Source organism: Magallana gigas, chromosome 2 (assembly GCF_963853765.1).
Source record: "Magallana gigas chromosome 2, xbMagGiga1.1, whole genome shotgun sequence".
NCBI lineage: Eukaryota > Metazoa > Mollusca > Bivalvia > Ostreida > Ostreidae > Magallana > Magallana gigas.
Window position 1 is genome coordinate 44,208,524 of NC_088854.1, and position 20,900 is coordinate 44,229,423.

At 31.2% G+C, this 20,900-nt stretch overlaps 4 protein-coding genes across 4 annotated transcripts; all 4 read right to left on the reverse strand.

Annotated features, from left to right (window-relative positions):
• Positions 1 to 790: 790 nt before the first annotated feature.
• LOC136269522 (uncharacterized) lies at positions 791 to 1,880 on the reverse strand. Its single transcript, XM_034445376.2, has 4 exons — positions 1,739 to 1,880; positions 1,354 to 1,488; positions 1,066 to 1,167; positions 791 to 946 (listed from the first exon to the last, which is right to left on the reverse strand). The coding sequence occupies exons 1-4, from the start codon at positions 1,775 to 1,777 to the stop codon at positions 821 to 823; spliced, it is 402 nt and encodes a 133-aa protein (XP_034301267.2). The 5' UTR covers positions 1,778 to 1,880; the 3' UTR covers positions 791 to 820.
• Positions 1,881 to 5,377: 3,497 nt separating this feature from the next.
• On the reverse strand, positions 5,378 to 6,514 carry LOC136272389 (uncharacterized). The gene is made up of 4 exons (XM_066073881.1): positions 6,370 to 6,514; positions 6,085 to 6,219; positions 5,758 to 5,859; positions 5,378 to 5,518 (listed from the first exon to the last, which is right to left on the reverse strand). The coding sequence occupies exons 1-4, from the start codon at positions 6,409 to 6,411 to the stop codon at positions 5,393 to 5,395; spliced, it is 405 nt and encodes a 134-aa protein (XP_065929953.1). The 5' UTR covers positions 6,412 to 6,514; the 3' UTR covers positions 5,378 to 5,392.
• Positions 6,515 to 11,701: 5,187 nt separating this feature from the next.
• LOC136272392 (uncharacterized) lies at positions 11,702 to 12,668 on the reverse strand. The gene is made up of 4 exons (XM_066073886.1): positions 12,580 to 12,668; positions 12,212 to 12,346; positions 11,977 to 12,078; positions 11,702 to 11,857 (listed from the first exon to the last, which is right to left on the reverse strand). The coding sequence occupies exons 1-4, from the start codon at positions 12,616 to 12,618 to the stop codon at positions 11,732 to 11,734; spliced, it is 402 nt and encodes a 133-aa protein (XP_065929958.1). The 5' UTR covers positions 12,619 to 12,668; the 3' UTR covers positions 11,702 to 11,731.
• A 3,571-nt stretch (positions 12,669 to 16,239) lies between these two features.
• LOC105319567 (uncharacterized) lies at positions 16,240 to 17,363 on the reverse strand. The gene is made up of 4 exons (XM_011417164.4): positions 17,238 to 17,363; positions 16,953 to 17,087; positions 16,626 to 16,727; positions 16,240 to 16,386 (listed from the first exon to the last, which is right to left on the reverse strand). The coding sequence occupies exons 1-4, from the start codon at positions 17,277 to 17,279 to the stop codon at positions 16,261 to 16,263; spliced, it is 405 nt and encodes a 134-aa protein (XP_011415466.3). The 5' UTR covers positions 17,280 to 17,363; the 3' UTR covers positions 16,240 to 16,260.
• Positions 17,364 to 20,900: the final 3,537 nt, after the last annotated feature.

Sequence of the window (20,900 nt, forward strand, 5' to 3'; positions counted from 1 at the left end):
ATCGAAAATCTCGCTTGAAAATATAAACTAAGGCTGATATGACGATGCATTGAATGACGACTATATTTGATGTACATGTAGCAGTTTAAAAGCTTGAATCAGGGGATGCTGTCTATAAAAAGAAGCGTTTGAATTGGCTGATTTGGTATCTACCTACTCTTACTCTGTATTCATTTGATATTAATATTTTTTATTCAGAAACTGCATAGCTAAATACATGTTCCCTGCATCAGGACTTCAAAAACTAATCACCCGATTGTTTAATATTGTAAAGAAAAATATCAAGTGCCTCATTTCATTTTTCAGCAAAGTTCTTCATTGATAAAACGCATCAATTTCTTTTGATGCAGTATCTATTTTGTTGCAGTTTATTCTAAAGAATTCACAATAGATTCACAACAGATACTAACTGTAAAAGTACAGAAACTTTATTTTATTGAACTTCATTTAATCAATGGCAGGCTCACTTGGCAATTAATATTTGGGACTGTTTCGTAACGCACTATGTCTTTCGCCTCTAAATTCACCAAACAATATATACCACTGATGTCAATGTTTAACTTGCTGCTGACTTTTAAACACGCTAACCGACCGGCAATCGATTTTTGGAAGGCAGTTTGCAATTCGCTATTTGCAATTTAAAAGTGAACTGCATTCCACAACGCAGTTCCCAATTCAAAATTTATATTTCAAATTTTGGGTCTGAAATATTCAGCGTCGTATACAAGTGGTGTACCACTACCACTGTAGAAATATATTGAAGTGGCTACATCTTTTAAAAAAAAAAACAAATCAGCAAATATATTTGATATACACAATTTTAATTCAATTTCAAAGCAGGGATATTTTTACAGAAATGTGAGAGTCCTGCACTCATGGTGGTGAGATCCTGAGCGGTGATAGCGACTGTAGGACTGTTAGTGTCGATCAAATCAATGATGGACTTCTACAAGAACAGACAAATATCACATTAAATAATGATTAAATAATTAGAATTGAGGAAATCTTCAACAGTTCCATGGATTTGTTTGAGGATATAGTACTGTAAAGGATTGAAGATCATACCTCGATGGCATGGAGTCCTGTTGTGGTATGTACACTTGTTTGTTGATCAGCTGTGAGCATGTATAGGTAGCAATGACGCTGTGTCTTAACGACCAACGTGTGCTATAATGGAATGTAACAAAAGTACATTAACTATTGGAATTCAAAGACAAAATTAATTCATTACTACGTACATTGTAGGGACATTAAAACAAATGATATCTCTTTTTTTTTACTGTAAAGAAATACTTTTTTTAAAGTTTAAAGAGGAATCAAATCAAATAGATAAGTAAACTTCACAAGAATTACCGAATGAGCATCATAGTGGAACAGAAAACTTTCGTTCACATTTGGTTCATGTGTAGGTCCAGTATGATGTCCATGTACATGTGTGTTATGTGGATGATGATGACCATGATGTGCAGTTGTGGTCATACCAACAGCCTATTTCAAAAACAACATAATATTTTTCATGATATCATTGGCATGGTTATAATATCTCATTATGATTTGAAGTAACTGGCATCTATCTGGTGTATTTTTCTTTTTATGCCGTTATTGTTCTTCACACATCAACTTACATTCATTTTATCAAAATGTACGAAACACAAAGTTAAAAGGTAAGAGGTAAGAGAGAGAGAGAGAGAGAGAGAGAGAGAGAGAGAGAGAGAGAGAGAGAGAGAGAATTTCTTACCACAGACACAGTACTAATCAAGAAAACAGCGGAGAACATTATTCTATGAAGTGTCGGTTCAAATTGCGATTGTTGAAAAAAGAGCAGTCATTTGCTTATATATGCAAAAGTACTCTCTGTTATCTCGATTTTGGCACGATACTGTATTAAAAGTATACCATATACATTTCTTTGGGCTACGTAGTGCGTACTGAAGCACATGAAACGTGAACGAACTATTAGATCTAATGTCAAGGTTCACATAGTCTAACATCAGATTCACGTTTCAGTGTATTATAGTACTGGTGTCTTATATTCCAATGTTTTGTTTATTTTCGATTTACTACTGTGTATGTATTTCAGAATAATTAATTTTAATATTACTCTTTGAATGATGTTTTATGGCAAATGATTATTCAGGACAGAATCATTGTGACATAGGAACGCTGTTTGCTTGATTCTGAAATCCATGACATATGTAGTAACTTGCATTTCTTGAGCTTGCAGTTTTAAAAAAATCCATCAATGTAATTATTTTAATTTTTCTGTGTCCCTGATAGATGGAAAGCTTAAAGGCTCAGTACCGATATTCTATTGCTATTATCTATGTTACCTTTATGTAAATACGCTATCCTTCAATGCAAATCAGATAAATGTTAACATGCAATAAAATCTTCAGAATCTGTATTAAATTAATTCATTTGTTTATCATTTGTATATCATCGTTTGTTTTACCTATCGAATTTGGTATATTATTCTTTCATAATTTTTACTTTTTTGCGACATTTGTACTTACATTTTTCGATATGTATGATTATGAACTTTATAAATATCACAGAGGGTGCTCGCCACCTCGAAAATTTTGTAACATTCACTGATACAACTCTGTATCATCAATCATGTACCAGAGAATTAACTAATTACAGTTTTTGTCTCGAATCTTCAAGTACAGTATAAATGCACTCAATATTGATAATGTATGCATTTTAGCAAACGCAATGTAAAATGAATTGTATGTTCTATGGTATCAGAGACATAAATAACATATATAATCTCTGATGGTATGGTCTATGTCTATATGCCGGCATATACAGATAGCTTAAATTGTTAGCACGTATTTTGATTTTCCATTGCTTTATTTCAGCAAACGTCAAAATAAACACTCAGGTAAATTACATAAGAGACGTGATATTTGTATAAAGAATATAATTTGGAACTATTTTTTTACGTGCTGCTAATTTTTACGAGTTTTTGTAAATATTAATGCAGCAATTAATTTATCAAATCAAGCTGAGAAGAAAGGAAAAAAATCATTAATCGTGCTTTGGTCACTACATTGTATAAACGATGGCTTTAACTTCAAGTTGAAAAATTTTAGCATCTTTAATAAAAGTAAATAATCTATGAATTATATACTTATACTACATATAGGTACATTAAAAGTGTGCGTTCAAGCTTTGGAGTACACATAACTTGTACTGATGTACTTATCACTTTATTAAGAAATAAACAGCAATTTAAAAAGTTCACCGGGATATGAAGTTGGTTGGTCACGTGATCAAATCCTGTGAAACCCGAAGGGCTTCTCGGTAGATTTGATCACGTACCAACCAACTTCATATCCCGGTGAACTTTTTAACATTGCTGTTTATTACTTATATTTACGTTTGAAAAAGACAAATCGCCAAGAACTGTTAAAATTATCGAGAATTTTTGTTTATAATAATCTAAGCGAAAACGGTAAGCGCGTGCTATGATCATTGTGACGTCATGAAAAAGTTCATACAGAATTGAAAGTTTTCACTATTCTATAGGTTCATCTAAGGAAGCACATTTGCAAATGTAAATATAAGAAAATAAAAACTAGTAGAATCTTGAGATGTTTAGGAGATGTTTAGGAAAGTCCAATCACTGAGTGATAATAACAATTTCAATTCTCGAATCCAAAAACAAGTATTACGCCTGCATTACAAAGTAAAAAAAACACAAATATTTCTTTTTTTATTTGTTATATAAAGTACTGTATATAAATAAGATCAAAGTTACAATGCAAAAGGTAGAATTACAGACAAAAATATTACGCTTGCTAATGAAATTTTCATATCATCAAAATAGTATATATCTTATTTTTTAATGATATTTGATTCTGATCAACAAAAAAACGTAACTTTAAACTTTTTTGTAACTTTGGATCGTCATAACAGATAAAAATAAGTCTTTTATTAAAGCATTGAATGCTTATTTTTGAATGATAACGCGCGGTATTCAAGTCCTCTACACCGCTTGGTTTTACGACGACATCCAAAAATAAGAATTCAGTGCTTATATTTATATTCATACTTATGTCTATTTATATGAAATATATGTGTATTGTAACTGTAAAGCCATCATATACGCTATCAGTCAGGAATAAAAAACAGATACATGGAACAGCTATACTATCATGCTATTTAGTTTGCTTCCGCGACTAAAAATATAGTGCCAGAAACTTTGTAGAGAAAATTCTTCTTTATTATGGAGTAGATATAATTATATAATTTAATGATTATTTTTCAAAAGTACTATCAAACTGATTATGTTAGATTGAACGTTTCATTCAATCTTACAAAAATAAATATAGTCAAAACACGAGAAGGCGTTAATTTGTGCACATGGCGCATGAATTATCAAAGTGTATTCATAGAAAATTTCCAATGCAAACATAAGGGGAAATATACACTGAACGTAAATATAAATATCTTAAAACGTGTGTTACTCAAAATTAATGCATCATAGATAATTTGTGGTGAAGCTTATAAGGAACTGTAGACATTGTGTTTTATTATGACTTATGTCATTGAAAATTTTGCTTGAAAGTATACAATAAGGCCGATATGACGATATACTGAGTGACGACTATATTTAATAAAATGTTAACAGTTTAACAGCTTGAATCAGGGGATGCAGTTTATAAAAGAAGCGTTTTAGTTGGCTGATTTGGTATCCGCCTACTCTTACGCGGTATTTATATGATATATAATTTTTTTAAAAAGTGGCAAGCTAAATACCTGTTCCCTACTACCGCAGATGTTTAATAGTGTAAAGAAAAAATACCAAGTGCCTCATTTTATTTTTCAGCAAAGTTCTTCATTGATATACATGTAACGCATCAATTTTATTTGAGGCAGTGCTTATTTTGTTGCAGTTTATTCTTAAGAATACACAACAGATTAACAACTGATACTAACTGTATATAGTACAGAAATTTTTATTTTATTTTGAACTACAATCGATCAATGGCACGCTTGGCAATTTTTGCAACTATTCCGTAATTCATTATATCTGTAGGAACATTTTTTCGCTCTAAATTCACCAAACAATATATACTACTGATGTTGATGTTTAATTTGCCGCTGACTTTCAAACACGCTAACCGACCAACAATCAATTTTTGGAACGCAGTTTGCGATTTGCTTTTTACAATTTAAAAGTGAACTGCATTCTATAACACAATTCGCAATTCAAAATTAATTTATCAAATTTTGGGCCTGAAATTTTCAGCGTCATCTACTAATGGTATACCACTACCACTGTGAAAATATGGTGAAGTGGCCACATTTTTAACAAAACCAACAAATCAGCAAAGGTATTTGATATACACAATTTTATCAGCAAAGTTATTTGATATACACAATTTTAATTCAATTTCAAAGCAGGCAGTTGTCTACAGAAATGTGAAAGTTTTGCACTCATGGTGGTGAGATCCTGAGCTGTTACAGCGACTGTAGGACTGTTAGTGTCGATCATATCAATGATAGACTTCTACAAGAACATAGCAATCAACAAATAAATGAATAATAATTGTTTTTGGGGGGACGCTGTCTGAGCATGATGAAAATCACTAAATATTCATTTGTAACCGGTCGTGAAGATTTGCATATAGCGTTACAGAAATGTTCATGTTTTTAATGCATTCATAGGATTTAAATCATAACCATGAAAAGAATGACGCGTGTCGGAAATACCAATATCATATGGATGAAATTGATTTAAGATGATACCTCGATAGCATGGAGTCCTGTTGAGGTATGTACACTTGTTTGTTGATCAGCTGTGAGCATGTATAGGTAACAATGGCGATTGGTTCTCACGGCCAAAGTGTGCTAAAAAATTTAACAAATGCATTATCTAACAAAGTGCATATAAACCGAGTGCTCATTTAGTTTTAATTTCAACTTAATTCGCATCATAAACTTAAAGAAATTTTGAAGATAGAACTGACGGAAATCTTCAAAACAGTTTGGATTTTCTGAAAGGTTGAATCTCTTAAGAAACAGATCTTTAAATTCAAATTCAATGGATATATAGTAAGTATTATTATCAAATACCGTCATGGCATCATAGTGGAACACAAAAGATTCACCGATGCTTGGTTCATGAGTAGGTTTTGAATGGTGTCCATGCAGGTGCGTGTGATGTGAATGGTGGTGACCATGTTGAGCAGTTGTGGTCATACCAACTGCCTATAGCAAAAACAAAATTGCATAGTACATGTATATTAAACCATGCGAGGTGAAAATTTTATTGATAGCGATAAGACAAGATTTAAGGTATTTGTATTTTATAAAGAGCCAGAAAAAGAGAGAGAACATTTTATTAATATCTTCACTTACCAGAGACACAGTGCTAATCAGGAAAACAGCCGAGAACAACATTTTTCGATATATAAGTCGAATTGAAGGTTCTGTACTTCTGGCAACATCTCTCTGCTTTTATAGCTAAGTTATCCTGCCTTATCTCTCTTCTACCAAGAACCTGTATTTAGAGTATATCGTATTTATTTCTGCTGGTTAATATGGTGAGTACATGATCTGAAATTTACGAAACATGAACTTATTTAACTAGGTAAATGGGTCAACCTTTAGCTTCACGTTTCGTCGTAAGTATACGTTGATTTTTATACACAAAATGAATTTTCTGTAAATATCAAATGTGATGTATTTGAGAGAAAATAAAAACTTACATTATTTAGTTTACTATTTCTATTTCACGGGTAAAGTAAAATAAGTCATTACGTTTTTCAGATTAAGATGGAATAACACACATGAAATAAAGTCACTCAAAGTTATAGTAAATTATTTTATTTTACAGATATAATGATAAATAAACTGAACATATGTCAAATAAGCGAAAAATTTGCAGTTTGGGGATAAAAAAAATAAGATAAAAAAAACTGCAATAATTAAGTAACAACAAATGCCCATACGGGGCATTTTAATGATTGGTCAGAATGTTAGAAGTTAAGTAAAAAACGAAATACAGAGGTCCGAATTCACTGCTATTTAGTCCGAGCATTTGTTTTTGGTATAAATAATGTATTGTGAAGAAATTGTCATTATATTTTAGCAAACTGACTTGTTGCAAACATTTAAACTATAATATCATATCTATATTATAATCATCAACAAACTAAGGCACGATTTGACTGAAACTAATACCAAAACAAACACATGTAAACAATAACAAGACTCGAATTATGTTAACAATACAAAGAAACTGGGCGCACAAGATAGTGAGTTTGCAGGAACCATCGACACGAACCAATTGGGGTTTAAATGTCTATATCCTCGAAATGCTATGTACAGGTTTGAACAAAAATTGATTACTCAAACTATATTGTGTTGAGAGAGTTTAAGTGCAAGTCTATGCTTTCTGAAAAGGGAAATGAGGGGTAAACCGATAAAACTTTATATTGGAAATTTTAATACACATGCATATATATTTTAATTGAATTATACTGTATATCATAATAAACTAGTAATAAGAACAGAAAATAGTGTTCATACGGTAGAAATCAATAACGACTAATCAAAATATACCGGTATCCTAGTATAATTCAACATAATGTCATATCAACATACATTTTAAAAAAAAGTTTAAAAAAAAGTTAATTTGAGTCTCGAGCAGGATTTGAACCCAAAACACTGCGTGAATGTCTTCAAAATCCAGACCGAAACCAGTGAGCCATGCGAGACTTTGAAAATTGCGGTATAAAGTAGTGTTGGAGACAATATTGTCATATCTTTGGACTTTGTTTTATTATCTTCCAAAAATATTTTGAAAAGGTATATAATTAGTCATCTCTGGGTCATCTCTCCATCTTTTTTTAAAAAGCGACGTTTTTAATGTTGAATTAAGTCATCTTTACAAGTTTAAAATTTGTGGAGAGAAGACCCAGAGACATCAGAATCATTTAAAAACAGCTGTAAATAAGTACGATTTTGCATCAATTCCGCCGTGTTGCTATATTTAGGCCCATATTATGACAAAACCTTTTGCATTTCAAACATTTTTCTGCCCATTCTACGTCCAACAGAAACCAAATAACGGTTATTATTCGGAAAATGTCAAAAATTAATCAATGAAATTTTCACTATTCTTGTGCGCCCAGATTCCTGCCGAATCCACATCTTAAGCGCCCACTTTCTTTAAAGAGCTTTAAACTCGTGTGTAACTCAATATTTGACATTCAAATCATGGTAAAGCATTATAGGCATCTATATGAATCATTCTAAACATTAAAAATGAGAAACTAAAATTTTAAAACTGAGTCCAAATCATGTCTTTGTCTAGAAAGGCGATTGTAATCCATTCCAAAATTGAATTAAAGCACAGACTTCTCTGACTTTACGGGCTTATCTCAGGTTTTAACTTCTTATAATTGTCCAAAATTGCAATAATGCTGTACAGTTTTTGTTTTCAACATTTGCATCAATTTATATAGGCCTTGTTATTGTTGTTTTTAATATGTGTATGTATATGAAAAACTTATCTCTATCATCTATCTTCAAAAAATGACCATTCGAATTCCCTACAAATCTGTTGTGTTAGTGTGTTATGTAGGTGGCGGGTCCAAACGCAGCATCATCATATCAGTAGTCAGTTATCCATAGAGGTTGTTCTGATTTGGTCTTTTGATTGTTCTCATTGCGAGTCCTTGTACTTTCTGTCAGTTCAATGTCTAGATCAGTATGAAGGTTGTCGAGTGCTTTATACTACAATTAGGACATGTTTATCTAAATGGGTTCATATGGTCACGTTTGAAATATGTCTCAAACTATGCTGTTATATCAAATCTGTAACTTTCTTAAATGAAAAAAAAAATGAAAAAGTAAATGGTCATAATTATTTTTAAAAACTCAAAAAAAAAAACAACAACAAATGATCGATTTGGATAAAACTTTTCTCTAAGTAAAGTTCAACAAATACAATGTAGAATAAGGAGCTATATTTCGTGTTGACATGTTAGGCGTTGTAATATTATTTCATTTCATTTGTATTGTATAAATTTTTTTTTGCATTTAATTTTTTTAATATTTAATGTTTAATTTACTATTGTTTTGTGTAAAATCTATTTGTTTTGAGTATTTTATCATTTATAATTGTTGTATTTATTTAATAATGCTTTATTTGTAATAAAAATTTTAGATTCATTCTTAAATTCTTTTTCATTTAAATTTTGATTGTACACATTTTTTAAAATCAATTTTTGTGATGGCAATCAATTAAAGTCCAACTGTTATTCCATCAAGTTAGCTTTGCTCATTTATTTACTGTTTGCTAAAATGTACCTTTTTTAGTCCCCTACCGGTTTCACCGGAGAGGCCTATAGCTGTCCTCTGCGTCCGTCAGTCTGTCCGTCCGTCCGTCCGTCCGTCCGTCTGTCCCACTTCAGTTTTCCATACTTTTTTTCTTTATGCGATTGAGGAATAATATGAAATCTGCTGAACAGCTTCAAAATGTCAAACTACAGATCAAGTTGACACTTTTGTAGCGTCTGGTTGACATATTTTCGAGAAAACTAATTTTTTATATTCCAATTTTTTTAATGTTCGGGTTCCATATTCTGCATAACAGTGCATTGCTTTCACAATTTCCACAAACCCGTAGGGGACGTGTATTGCTTATGCAATACTCTCAGAATGCTTGTTTACTTTGTCATTTGCATTGTAGACAATATCTAATGAACTATACAGTCTAAAGTGAAAAATAATGAACGAGTTTTCTTCTTCAAAACTACGCTCTTTTATCAAAGAAAAACGTGATGCCATTTTGACTATGTTGTACTATTATTTAATTCCTTAACTTTTTTTTTGTTTCATCTGAAACATTGGACAGCTTGAGCAGTGCCACACGGTAAATTAGTCAACGAGTACTCGAGTACTCGACTATCGCTCAATCACGCCGATCATCGACTAAAATATTCTTAGTCGATTAATCGTTATTAAATGAAGAAGATAAAGCAAAAACAATTTTTTTCTTAACGCAGCAATTTTGGATTTCGATGGAAAATAAGAGTTTTCTTTTCTCTGCATTTTAGATCATGTTACACTTTGTTCCACCAAACGGGTGTCCCCGGTATATTTTTAAGCGGATAAAAAATTTATTAATAATGCTTAGATCACTATATTGTATAAACGATGGCTTTAACTTCTAGTTGAAACATTTTAGCATCCTTAACAAAAGTAAACAATCTTTGAGTTACTTAATCTACATGTAGTTACATTAAAAGTGTGAGTTCACCCTCTAAAGTAAAGGTAATGTGAATTGATGTACTTAATATTTTAAAGAAAATAAAAACTAATAAAATCTCGGGGTGTCCTGGAAATGTTTTCCCAAGACCAATCATTGACTGATATTAACAATTTCAGTTCTCGAATCCAAAAATAGACATTATGACCGGCATTACAAAGTAAAAAAAATTCATCTTTGTTTTTCTAGTTGCTATATATAGTACTGCATATATATAAGAGCGAAGTTGCAATTAAGAACGAAAAAAATGGTCTTTACAAATCAATTCTTTTTACATGTATGAAACTGGATTTTAAAAGGTAGAATTACAGGCGAAAATATTGAAATTGAGGACTTTACATATCAGGAAAATAGTATATATCATATTCCTTTATGATATTTGATTCTGACCAAATTAAAAATAGTGATATCCTCACATTTGTGGATGATAAAACTTGTTTCACAACAAGATTCAGCTTTTTGTTCTTATAACTTTGGATCGTCATAACAGATAAAAATAAGTCTTTTATAATGTTTAAAACGTCCGTTACTAAATATTAGTGCATCATACTAGATTATATATGGTGTAGCTTAAAAAGAAACTGTAGACGTAGTGCTCCATAATGACTTAAGTTATCAAAAATCTCGCTTGAAAATGTAAACTAAGGCCGATATGACGATGCATTGAGTGACGACTATATTTGATGTACATGTAACAGTTTAAAAGCTTGAATCAGGGGATGCTGTCTATAAAAAGAAGCGTTTGAATTGGCTGATTTGGTATATACCCACTCTTACTCTGTATTCATATGATATTGATATTTTTTATTCAGAAACTGCCAAACTAAATACATGTTCCCTGCATCAGGACTTCAAAAACTAAATTACCGCAGTTGTTTAATATTGTAAAGAAAAATACCAAGTCCCTAATTTCATTTTTTCAACAAAGTTCTTCATTGATAAAATGCATCAATTTTATTTGACGCAGTATTTATTTTGTTGCAGTATATTCTAAAGAATTTACAATAGATTCACAATAGATACGAACTGTAAAAGTACAGAAATTTTATTTTATTGAACTTCAATTAATCAATGGCAGGCTCACTTGGCAATCAATATTTGGGACTGTTTCGTAACTCACTTTGTCTGTAGGAATATTTTTTTCGCCTCTAAATTCACCAAACAATATATACTACTGATGTCGATGTTTAACTTGCTGCTGACTTTTAAACACGCTAACCGACCGGCAATCAATTTTGGAAGGCAGTTTGCAATTCGCTATTTGCAATTCAAAAGTGAACTGCATTCCACAACGCAGTTCGCAAATCAAAATTTATTTTTCAAATTTTGGGTCTGAAATATTCAGCGTCATATAAAAGTGGTATACCACTACCACTGTAAAAATATATTGAAGTGGCTACATCTTTTTAAAAAAAAATCAGCAAATATTTGATATACACAATTTTAATTCAATTTCAAAGCAGGGAGTTTTCTACAGAAATGTGAGAGTCCTGCACTCATAGTGGTGAGATCCTGAGCGGTGACAGCGACTGTAGGACTGTTAGTGTCGATCAAATCAATGATGGTTTTCTACAAGAACAGAGAAATCTCACATTAAATAATGATTAAACAATTAAAATTGAAGAAATCTTCAACATTTCTATGGATTTGTTTGAGTTTAAAGAACTGTAAGGGATAGAAGATGATACCTCGATGGCATGGAGTCCTGTTGAGGTATGTACACTTGTTTGTTGATCAGCTGTGAGCAAGTATAGGTAACAATGACGCTGTGTCTTAACGACCAACGTGTGCTATAATGGAATGTAACAAAATTGTAGGGACATTAAAACAAATGATATTTCTTTTTTTACCGTAAAGAAATAATTATTTTAAAGTTTAAAGAGGAATTAAAGCAAATAGATAAGTAAACTTCACAAGAATTACCGAATGAGCATCATAGTGGAACAGAAAACTTTCGTTCACATTTGGTTCATGTGTAGGTCCAGTATGATGTCCATGTACATGTGTGTTATGTGAATGGTGATGACCATGATGTGCAGTTGTGGTCATACCCACAGCCTATTGCAGAAACAACATAATTTTGTCATGATATCATTGGCATAGTTATAATATCATTATGATTTGAAGTAACTGGCATCTATCTGGTGTATTTTTCTTTTGATACAATTATTTTTCTTCACACATCAACTTGTATTTATTGTATCAAAAGGTAAGAGAGAGAGAGAGAGAGAGAGAGAGAGAGAGAGAGAGAGAGAGAGAGAGAGAGAGAGAGAGAATAACAAATTTCTTACCACAGACACAGTACTAATCAAGAAAACAGCGGAGAACATTATTCTATGAAGTGTCGGTTCAAATTGCGGTTGTTGAAATAAGAGCAACCCTTTTCTTATATAAGGAAACGTACCCTTTCTTATCTCGATTTTGGCACGATACTGTATTTAAAGTATACCATATATATTTCTTTGGGCCATGTAGTGCGTACTGAAGCACATGAAACGTGAACGAACTATTAGATCTAATGTCAAGGTTCACATATTCTAACATCAGATTCACGTTTCAGTGTATTATAGTACTGGTGTCTTATATTCCAAGGTTTTGTTTATTTTCGATTTACTAGTGCGTATGTATTTCAGAATAATTTTAATATTACTCTTTGATGATGTTTTATGGCAAATGATTATTCAGGACATAATCATTGTGACATATGTAGTAACTTGCATTTCTTGAGGTTGCAGTTTTAAAAAAAGCCATCAATGTGATTATTTTAATTTTTCCGTGTCCCTGATAGACGGAGAGCTTAAAGGCTCAGTACCGATATTCTATTGCTATTATCTATGTTACCATTATGTAAATACGCTATCCTTCAATGCAGATCAGATAAATGTTAACATACAAAAAAAGCTTCAAAATCTGTATTAAATTAATTCATTTGTTTATCAATTGTATATCATTGTTTGATTTACCTATCGAATTTGGTATATTATTCTTTCATAATTTTTACTTTTTGCGACATTTGTACTTACATTATTCGATTTGTATGATTATGAACTTTATAAATATTACAGAGGGTGCTCGCCGCCTCAAAAATTTCGTAACATTCACCCATACAACTCTGTATCATCAATCATGTACCAGAGAATTAACTTATTAAAGTTTTTGTTTCGAATCTTCAAGTAAAGTTTAATGGCACTCAATATTGATAATGTATGCATTTTAGCAAACGCAATGTAAAAATGAATTGTTTGTTCTATGGTATCAGAGACATAAATAACATATATGTCTCTGATGGTAGGTCTATGTCTATATGCCGGCATATACAGATAGTTTATATTGTTAGCACGTATTTTGATTTTCCATTGCTTTATTTCAGCAAACGTCAAAATAAACACTCAGGTAAATTACATAGGAGACGTGATATTTGTATAAAGAATAAAACTTGGAATTACCGTATAACGGGTATTTTTTACGTGCTGATAATTATTACTAATTTTTACGAGTTTTTTTAAATATTAATGCAGCAAGTAATTTATCAGATCAAGCTGAGAAGAAAGGAAAAATTAATTAATCGTGCTTTGGTCACTACATTGTATAAACGATGGCTTTAAATTCAAGTTGAAACATTTTAGCATCTTTAAAAAAAGTATATAATGAGTTATATACTTATACTACTTATACTACATGTAGCTACATTAAAAGTGTGCGTTCACGCTTTGGAGTACACATAACGTGTACTGATGTACTTATCACTTTGTAAGAAATAAACAGCAATTTTAAAAGTTCACCGGGATATGAGAGTTGGTTGGTCACGTGATCAAATCCTGTGAAGCCCGAAGGGCTTCTCGGTAGATTTGATCACGTACAAACCAACTTCATATCCCGGTGAACTTTTTAACATTGCTGTTTATTACTTATATTTACGTTTGAAAAAGATAAATCGCCCAGAACTGTTAAAATTACCGAGAATTTTTATTTACAATAATCTAAGCAAAAACGATAAGTGCGTGCTATGATCATTGTGATGTCATGAAAAAGTTCATACAGAATTGAACGTTTTCGCTATTCTATAGGTTCATTTAAGGAAACATTTTTGCAAATGTAAATATAAGAAAATAAAAACTAGTAGAATCTTGAGATGTTTAGGAGATGTTTAGGAAAGTCCAATCACTGAGTGATAATAACAATTTCAATGCTCGAATCCAAAAACAAGTATTATGCCTGCATTACAAAGTAAAAAAAACACAAATATTTCTTTTTTTATTTGTTATATATAGTACTGTATATAAATAAGATCAAAGTTACAATGCAAAAGGTAGAATTACAGACAAAAATATTACGCTTGCTAATGAAGTTGAGCACTTTTCATATCATCAAAATAGTATATATCTTATTTTTTAATGATATTTGATTCTGATCAACAAAAAAAACCTAACTTGGAACTTTTTTGTAACTTTGGATCGTCATAACAGATAAAAATAAGTCTTTTATTTAACATTGAATGCTTATTTTTGAATGATAACACGCGTTATTCAAATCCTCTGCACCGCTTGGTGTTACAGGACCGACGACATCCAAAAATAAGAATTCAGTGCTTATATTTATATTCATACTTATGTCTATTTATATGAAATATATGTGTATTGTAACTGTAAAGCCATCATATACGCTATCAGTCAGGGATATGAAACAGATACATGAAACAGCTATACTATCATGCTATTTAGTTTGCTTCCGCGACTAAAAATATAGTGCCAAAAACTTTGTAGAGAAAATTCTGTTTTATTATGGAGTAGATATAATGATATAATTTAATGATTATTTTTCAAAAGTACTATCAAACTGGTTATGTTAGATTGAACGTTTCATTTAATCTTACAAAAATAAATATAGTCAAAACACGAGAAGGCGTTAATTTGTGCACATGGCGCATGAATTATCAAAGTGTATTCATAGAAAATTTCCAATGCAAACATAAGGGGAAATATACACTGAACGTAATTATAAATATCTTAAAACGTGTGTTACTCAAAATTAATGCATCATAGATTATTTGTGGTGAAGCTTATAAGGAACTGTAGACATTGTGTTTCATTATGACTTATGTTATCGAAAATTTTGCTTGAAAGTATACAATAAGGCTGATATGACGATGTACTGAGTGACGACTTTATTTGATGCAACAGTTTAACAGCTTGAATCAGGGGATGCAGTTTATAAAAGAAGTGTTCTAATTGGCTGATTTGGTATCCGCCTACTCTTACGCGGTATTTATTTGATATATTTTTTTCAGAAAGTGGCAAGCTTAATACCTGTTCCCTGCATCAGGACTTCAAAAACTAAATCACCGCAATGGTTGACCAACAATCAGTTGTTTAATAGTGTAAAGAAAAAATACCAAGTGCCTCATTTTATTTTTCAGCAAAGTTCTTCATTGATATACATGTAACGCATCAATTTTATTTGAGGCAGTGCTTATTTTGTTGCAGTTTATTCTAAAGAATACACAACAGATTAATAACTGATACTAACTGTATATAGTACAGAAATTTTATTTTATTTTGAACTACAATCGATCAATGGCACACTTGGCAATTTTTGGAACTATTCCTTAATTCACTATATCTGTAGGAACATTTTTTCGCTCTGAATTCACCAAACAATATATACTACTAATGTTGATGTTTAATTTGCCGCTGACTTTCAAACATGCTAACCGACCGACAATCAATTTTTGGAACGCAGTTTGCAATTTGCTTTTTAGAATTCAAAAGTGAACTGCATTCTATAACACAATTCGCAATTCAAAATTAATTTATCAAATTTTAGGCCTGAAATTTTCAGCGTCATCTACTAATGGTATACCACTACCACTGTGAAAATATGGTGAAGGGTCACATCTTTAACAAAACCAACAAATCAGCAAAGGTATTTGATATACACAATTTTATCAGCAAAGGTATTTGATATACACAATTTTAATTCAATTTCAAAGCAGGGAGTTGTCTACAGAAATGTGAAAGTTTTGGACTCATGGTGGTGAGATCCTGAGCTGTTACAGCGACTGTAGGACTGTTAGTGTCGATCATATCAATGATAGACTTCTACAAGAACAGAGCAATCAACAAATAAATGAATAATAATTGTTTTTGGGAGGACGCTGTCTGAGCATGATGAAAATCACTAAATATTCATTTGTAACCGGTCACGAAGATTTGCATATAGCGTTACAGAAATGTTCATGTTTTTAATGCATTCATATGATTTGAATCTTAACCATGAAAAGAATGACGCGTGTCGGAAATACCAATATCATATGGATGAAATTGATTTAAGATGATACCTCGATGGCATGGAGTCCTGTTGAGGTATGTACACTTGTTTGTTGATCAGCTGTGAGCATGTATAGGTAACAATGGCGATTGGTTCTCACGGCCAAAGTGTGCTAAAAAATTTAACAAATGCATTATCTAACAAAGTGCATATAAACCGAGTGCTCATTTAGTTTTAATTTCAACTTAATTCGCATCATAAACTTAAAGAAATTTTGAAGATAGAACTGACGGAAATCTTCAACACAGTTTGGATTTTCTGAAAGGTTGAATCTCTTAAGAAACAGATCTTTAAATTCAAATTCAATGGATATATAGTAAGTATTATTATCAAATACCGTCATGGCATCATAGTGGAACACAAAAGATTCACCGATGCTTGGTTCATGAGTAGGTTTTGAATGGTGTCCATGCAGGTGCGTGTGATGTGAATGGTGGTGACCATGTTGAGCAGTTGTGGTCATACCAACTGCCTATAGCAAAAACAAAATTGCATAGTACATGTATATTAAACCATGCGAGGTGAAAATTTTATTGATAGCGATAAGACAAGATTTAAGGTATTTGTATTTTATAAAGAGCCAGAAAAAGAGAGAGAACATTTTATTAATATCTTCACTTACCAGAGACACAGTGCTAATCAGGAAAACAGCCGAGAACAACATTTTTCGATATATAAGTCGAATTGAAGGTTCTGTACTTCTGGCAACATCTCTCTGCTTTTATAGCTAAGTTATCCTGCCTTATCTCTCTTCTACCAAGAACCTGTATTTAGAATATATCGTATTTATTTCTGCTGGTTAATATGGTGAGTACATGATCTGAAATTTACGAAACATGAACTTATTTAACTAGGTAAATGGGTCAACCTTTAGCTTCACGTTTCGTCGTAAGTATACGTTGATTTTTATACACAAAATGAATTTTCTGTAAATATCAAATGTGATGTATTTGAGAGAAAATAAAAACTTACATTATTTAGTTTACTATTTCTATTTCACGGGTAAAGTAAAATAAGTCATTACGTTTTTCAGATTAAGATGGAATAACACACATGAAATAAATTCACTCAAAGTTATAGTAAATTATTTTATTTTACAGATATAATGATAAATAAACTGAACATATGTCAAATAAGCGAAAAATTTGCAGTTTGGGGATAAAAAAAATAAGATAAAAAAAACTGCAATAATTAAGTAACAACAAATGCCCATACGGGGCAGTTTAATGATTGGTCAGAATGTTAGAAGTTAAGTAAAAAACGAAATACAGAGGTCCGAATTCACTGCTATTTAGTCCGAGCATTTGTTTTTGGTATAAATAATGTATTGTGAAGAAATTGTCATTATATTTTAGCAACTGACTTGTTGCAAACATTTAAACTATAATATCATATCTATATTATAATCATCAACAAACTAAGGCACGATTTGACTGAAACTAATACCAAAACAAACACATGCAAACAATAACAAGACTCGAATTATGTTAACAATACAAATTTAAAGAGCTTTAAACTCGTGTGTAACTTAATATTTGACATTCAAATCATGGTAAAGCATTATAGGCATCTATATGAATCATTCTAAACATTAAAAATGAGAAACTAAAATTTTAAAACTGAGTCCAAATCATGTCTTTGTCTAGAAAGGCGATTGTAATCCATTCCAAAATTGAATTAAAGCACAGACTTTTCTGACTTTACGGGCTTATCTCAGGTTTTAACTTCTTATAATTGTCCAAAATTGTAATAATGCTGTACAGTTTTTGTTTTCAACATTTGCATCAATTTATATAGGCATTGTTATTGTTGTTTTTAATATGTGTATGTATATGAAAAACTTATCTCTATCATCTATCTTCAAAAAATGACCATTCGAATTCCCTACAAATCTGTTGTGTTAGTGTGTTATGTAGGTGGCGGGTCCAAACGGAGCATCATCATATCAGTAGTCAGTTATCCATAGAGGTTGTTCTGATTTGGTCTTTTGATTGTTCTCATTGCGAGTCCTTGTACTTTCTGTCAGTTCAATGTCTAGATCAGTACGAAGGTTGTCGAGTGCTTTATACTACAATTAGGACATGTTTATCTAAATGGGTTCATATGGTCACGTTTGAAATATGTCTCAAACTATGCTGTTATATCAAATCTGTAACTTTCTTAAATGAAAAAAAAAATGAAAAAGTAAATGGTCATAATTATTTTTAAAAACTCAAAACAAAAAAAAACAACAACAAATGATCGATTTGGATAAAACTTTTCTCTAAGTAAAGTTCAACAAATACAATGTAGAATAAGGAGCTATATTTCGTGTTGACATGTTAGGCGTTGTAATATTATTTCATTTCATTTGTATTGTATAAATTTTTTTATGCATTTAATTTTTTTAATATTTAATGTTTAATTTACTATTGTTTTGTGTAAATTCTATTTGTTTTGAGTATTTTATCATTTATAATTGTTGTATTTATTTAATAATCCTTTATTTGTAATAAAAATTTTAGATTCATTCTTAAATTCTTTTTCATTTAAATTTTGATTGTACACATTTTTTAAAATCAATTTTTGTGATGGCAATCAATTAAAGTCCAACTGTTATTCCATCAAGTTAGCTTTGCTCATTTAGTTACTGTTTGCTAAAATGTACCTTTTTTAGTCTCCTACCGGTTTCACCGGAGAGGCCTATAGCTGTCCTCTGCGTCCGTCAGTCTGTCCGTCCGTCCGTCCGTCCGTCTGTCCGTCCGTCCGTCCGTCTGTCCCACTTCAGTTTTCCATACTTTTTTTCTTTATGCGATTGAGGAATAATATGAAATCTGCTGAACAGCTTCAAAATGTCAAACTACAGATCAAGTTGACACTTTTGTAGCGTCTGGTTGACATATTTTCGAGAAAACTAATTATTTATATTCCAATTTTTTTAATGTTCGGGTTCCATATTCTGCATAACAGTGCATTGCTTTCACAATTTCCACAAACCCGTAGGGGACGTGTATTGCTTATGCAATACTCTCAGAATGCTTGTTTACTTTGTCATTTGCATTGTAGACAATATCTAATGAACTATACAGTCTAAAGTGAAAAATAATGAACGAGTTTTCTTTTTCAAAACTACGCTTTTTTATCAAAGAAAAACGTGATGCCATTTTGACTATGTTGTACTATTGTCTAATTCCTTAACTTTTTTTTGTTTCATCTGAAACATTGGACAGCTTGAGCAGTGCCACACGGTAAATTAGTCAACGAGTACTCGAGTACTCGACTATCGCTCAATCACGCCGATCATCGACTAAAATATTCTTAGTCGATTAATCGTTATTAAATGAAGAAGATAAATCAAAAACAATTGTTTTCTTCACGCAGCAATTTTGGATTTCGATGGAAAATAAGAGTTTTCTTTTTTCTGCATTTTAGATCATGTTACACTTTGTTCCACCAAACGGGTGTCCCCGGTATATTTTTAAGCGGATAAAAAATTTATTAATAATGCTTAGATCACTATATTGTATAAACGATGGCTTTAACTTCTAGTTGAAACATTTTAGCATCCTTAACAAAAGTAAACAATCTTTGAGTTACTTAATCTACATGCAGTTACATTAAAAGTGTGCGTTCACCCTCTAAAGTACAGGTAATGTGAATTGATGTACTTAATATTTTAAAGAAAATAAAAACTAATAAAATCTCGGGGTGTCCTGGAAATGTTTTCCCAAGACCAATCATTGACTGATATTAACAATTTCAGTTCTCGAATCCAAAAATAGGCATTATGACCTGCATTACAAAGTAAAAAAAATTCATCTTTGTTTTTCTAGTTGCTATATAAAGTACTGCATATAAATAAGAGCAAAGTTTCAATTAAGAACGAAAAAAATGGTCTTTACAAATCAATTCTTTTTACATGTATGAAACTGGATTTCAAAAGGTAGAATTACAGGCGAAAATATTGAAATTGAGGACTTTACATATCAGGAAAATAGTATATATCATATTCCTTTATGATATTTGATTCTGACCAAATTAAAAACTTGTTTCACAACAAGATTCAGCTTTTTGTTCTTATAACTTTGGATCGTCATAACAGATAAAAATAAGTCTTTTATAATGTTTTAAAACGTTCGTTACTAAATATTAGTGCATCATACTAGATTATATATGGTGTAGCTTAAAAAGAAACTGTAGACGTAGTGCTCCATAATGACTTAAGTTATCGAAAATCTCGCTTGAAAATATAAACTAAGGCCGATATGACGATGCATTGAGTGACGACTATATTTGATGTACATGT

Excerpts from the sequence above, each read along its gene's own strand:
- LOC136269522 (XM_034445376.2), bottom strand. The coding sequence starts at position 1,777 with ATGTTCTCCGCTGTTTTCTTGATTAGTACTGTGTCTGTG. Across the intron at positions 1,489-1,738 it reads TGATTAGTACTGTGTCTGTG|GCTGTTGGTATGACCACAAC; the intron begins GTAAGAAATTCT and ends TTTTTGAAATAG. Across the intron at positions 947-1,065 it reads CAGGACTCCATGCCATCGAG|AAGTCCATCATTGATTTGAT; the intron begins GTATGATCTTCA and ends CTGTTCTTGTAG.
- LOC136272389 (XM_066073881.1), bottom strand. The coding sequence starts at position 6,411 with ATGTTGTTCTCGGCTGTTTTCCTGATTAGCACTGTGTCTCTG. Across the intron at positions 6,220-6,369 it reads TGATTAGCACTGTGTCTCTG|GCAGTTGGTATGACCACAAC; the intron begins GTAAGTGAAGAT and ends TTTTTGCTATAG. Across the intron at positions 5,519-5,757 it reads CAGGACTCCATGCTATCGAG|AAGTCTATCATTGATATGAT; the intron begins GTATCATCTTAA and ends ATGTTCTTGTAG.
- LOC136272392 (XM_066073886.1), bottom strand. The coding sequence starts at position 12,618 with ATGTTCTCCGCTGTTTTCTTGATTAGTACTGTGTCTGTG. Across the intron at positions 12,079-12,211 it reads TCCACTATGATGCTCATTCG|CACACGTTGGTCGTTAAGAC; the intron begins GTAATTCTTGTG and ends ATTCCATTATAG. Across the intron at positions 11,858-11,976 it reads CAGGACTCCATGCCATCGAG|AAAACCATCATTGATTTGAT; the intron begins GTATCATCTTCT and ends CTGTTCTTGTAG.
- LOC105319567 (XM_011417164.4), bottom strand. The coding sequence starts at position 17,279 with ATGTTGTTCTCGGCTGTTTTCCTGATTAGCACTGTGTCTCTG. Across the intron at positions 16,728-16,952 it reads TCCACTATGATGCCATGACG|CACACTTTGGCCGTGAGAAC; the intron begins GTATTTGATAAT and ends TAAATTTTTTAG. Across the intron at positions 16,387-16,625 it reads CAGGACTCCATGCCATCGAG|AAGTCTATCATTGATATGAT; the intron begins GTATCATCTTAA and ends CTGTTCTTGTAG.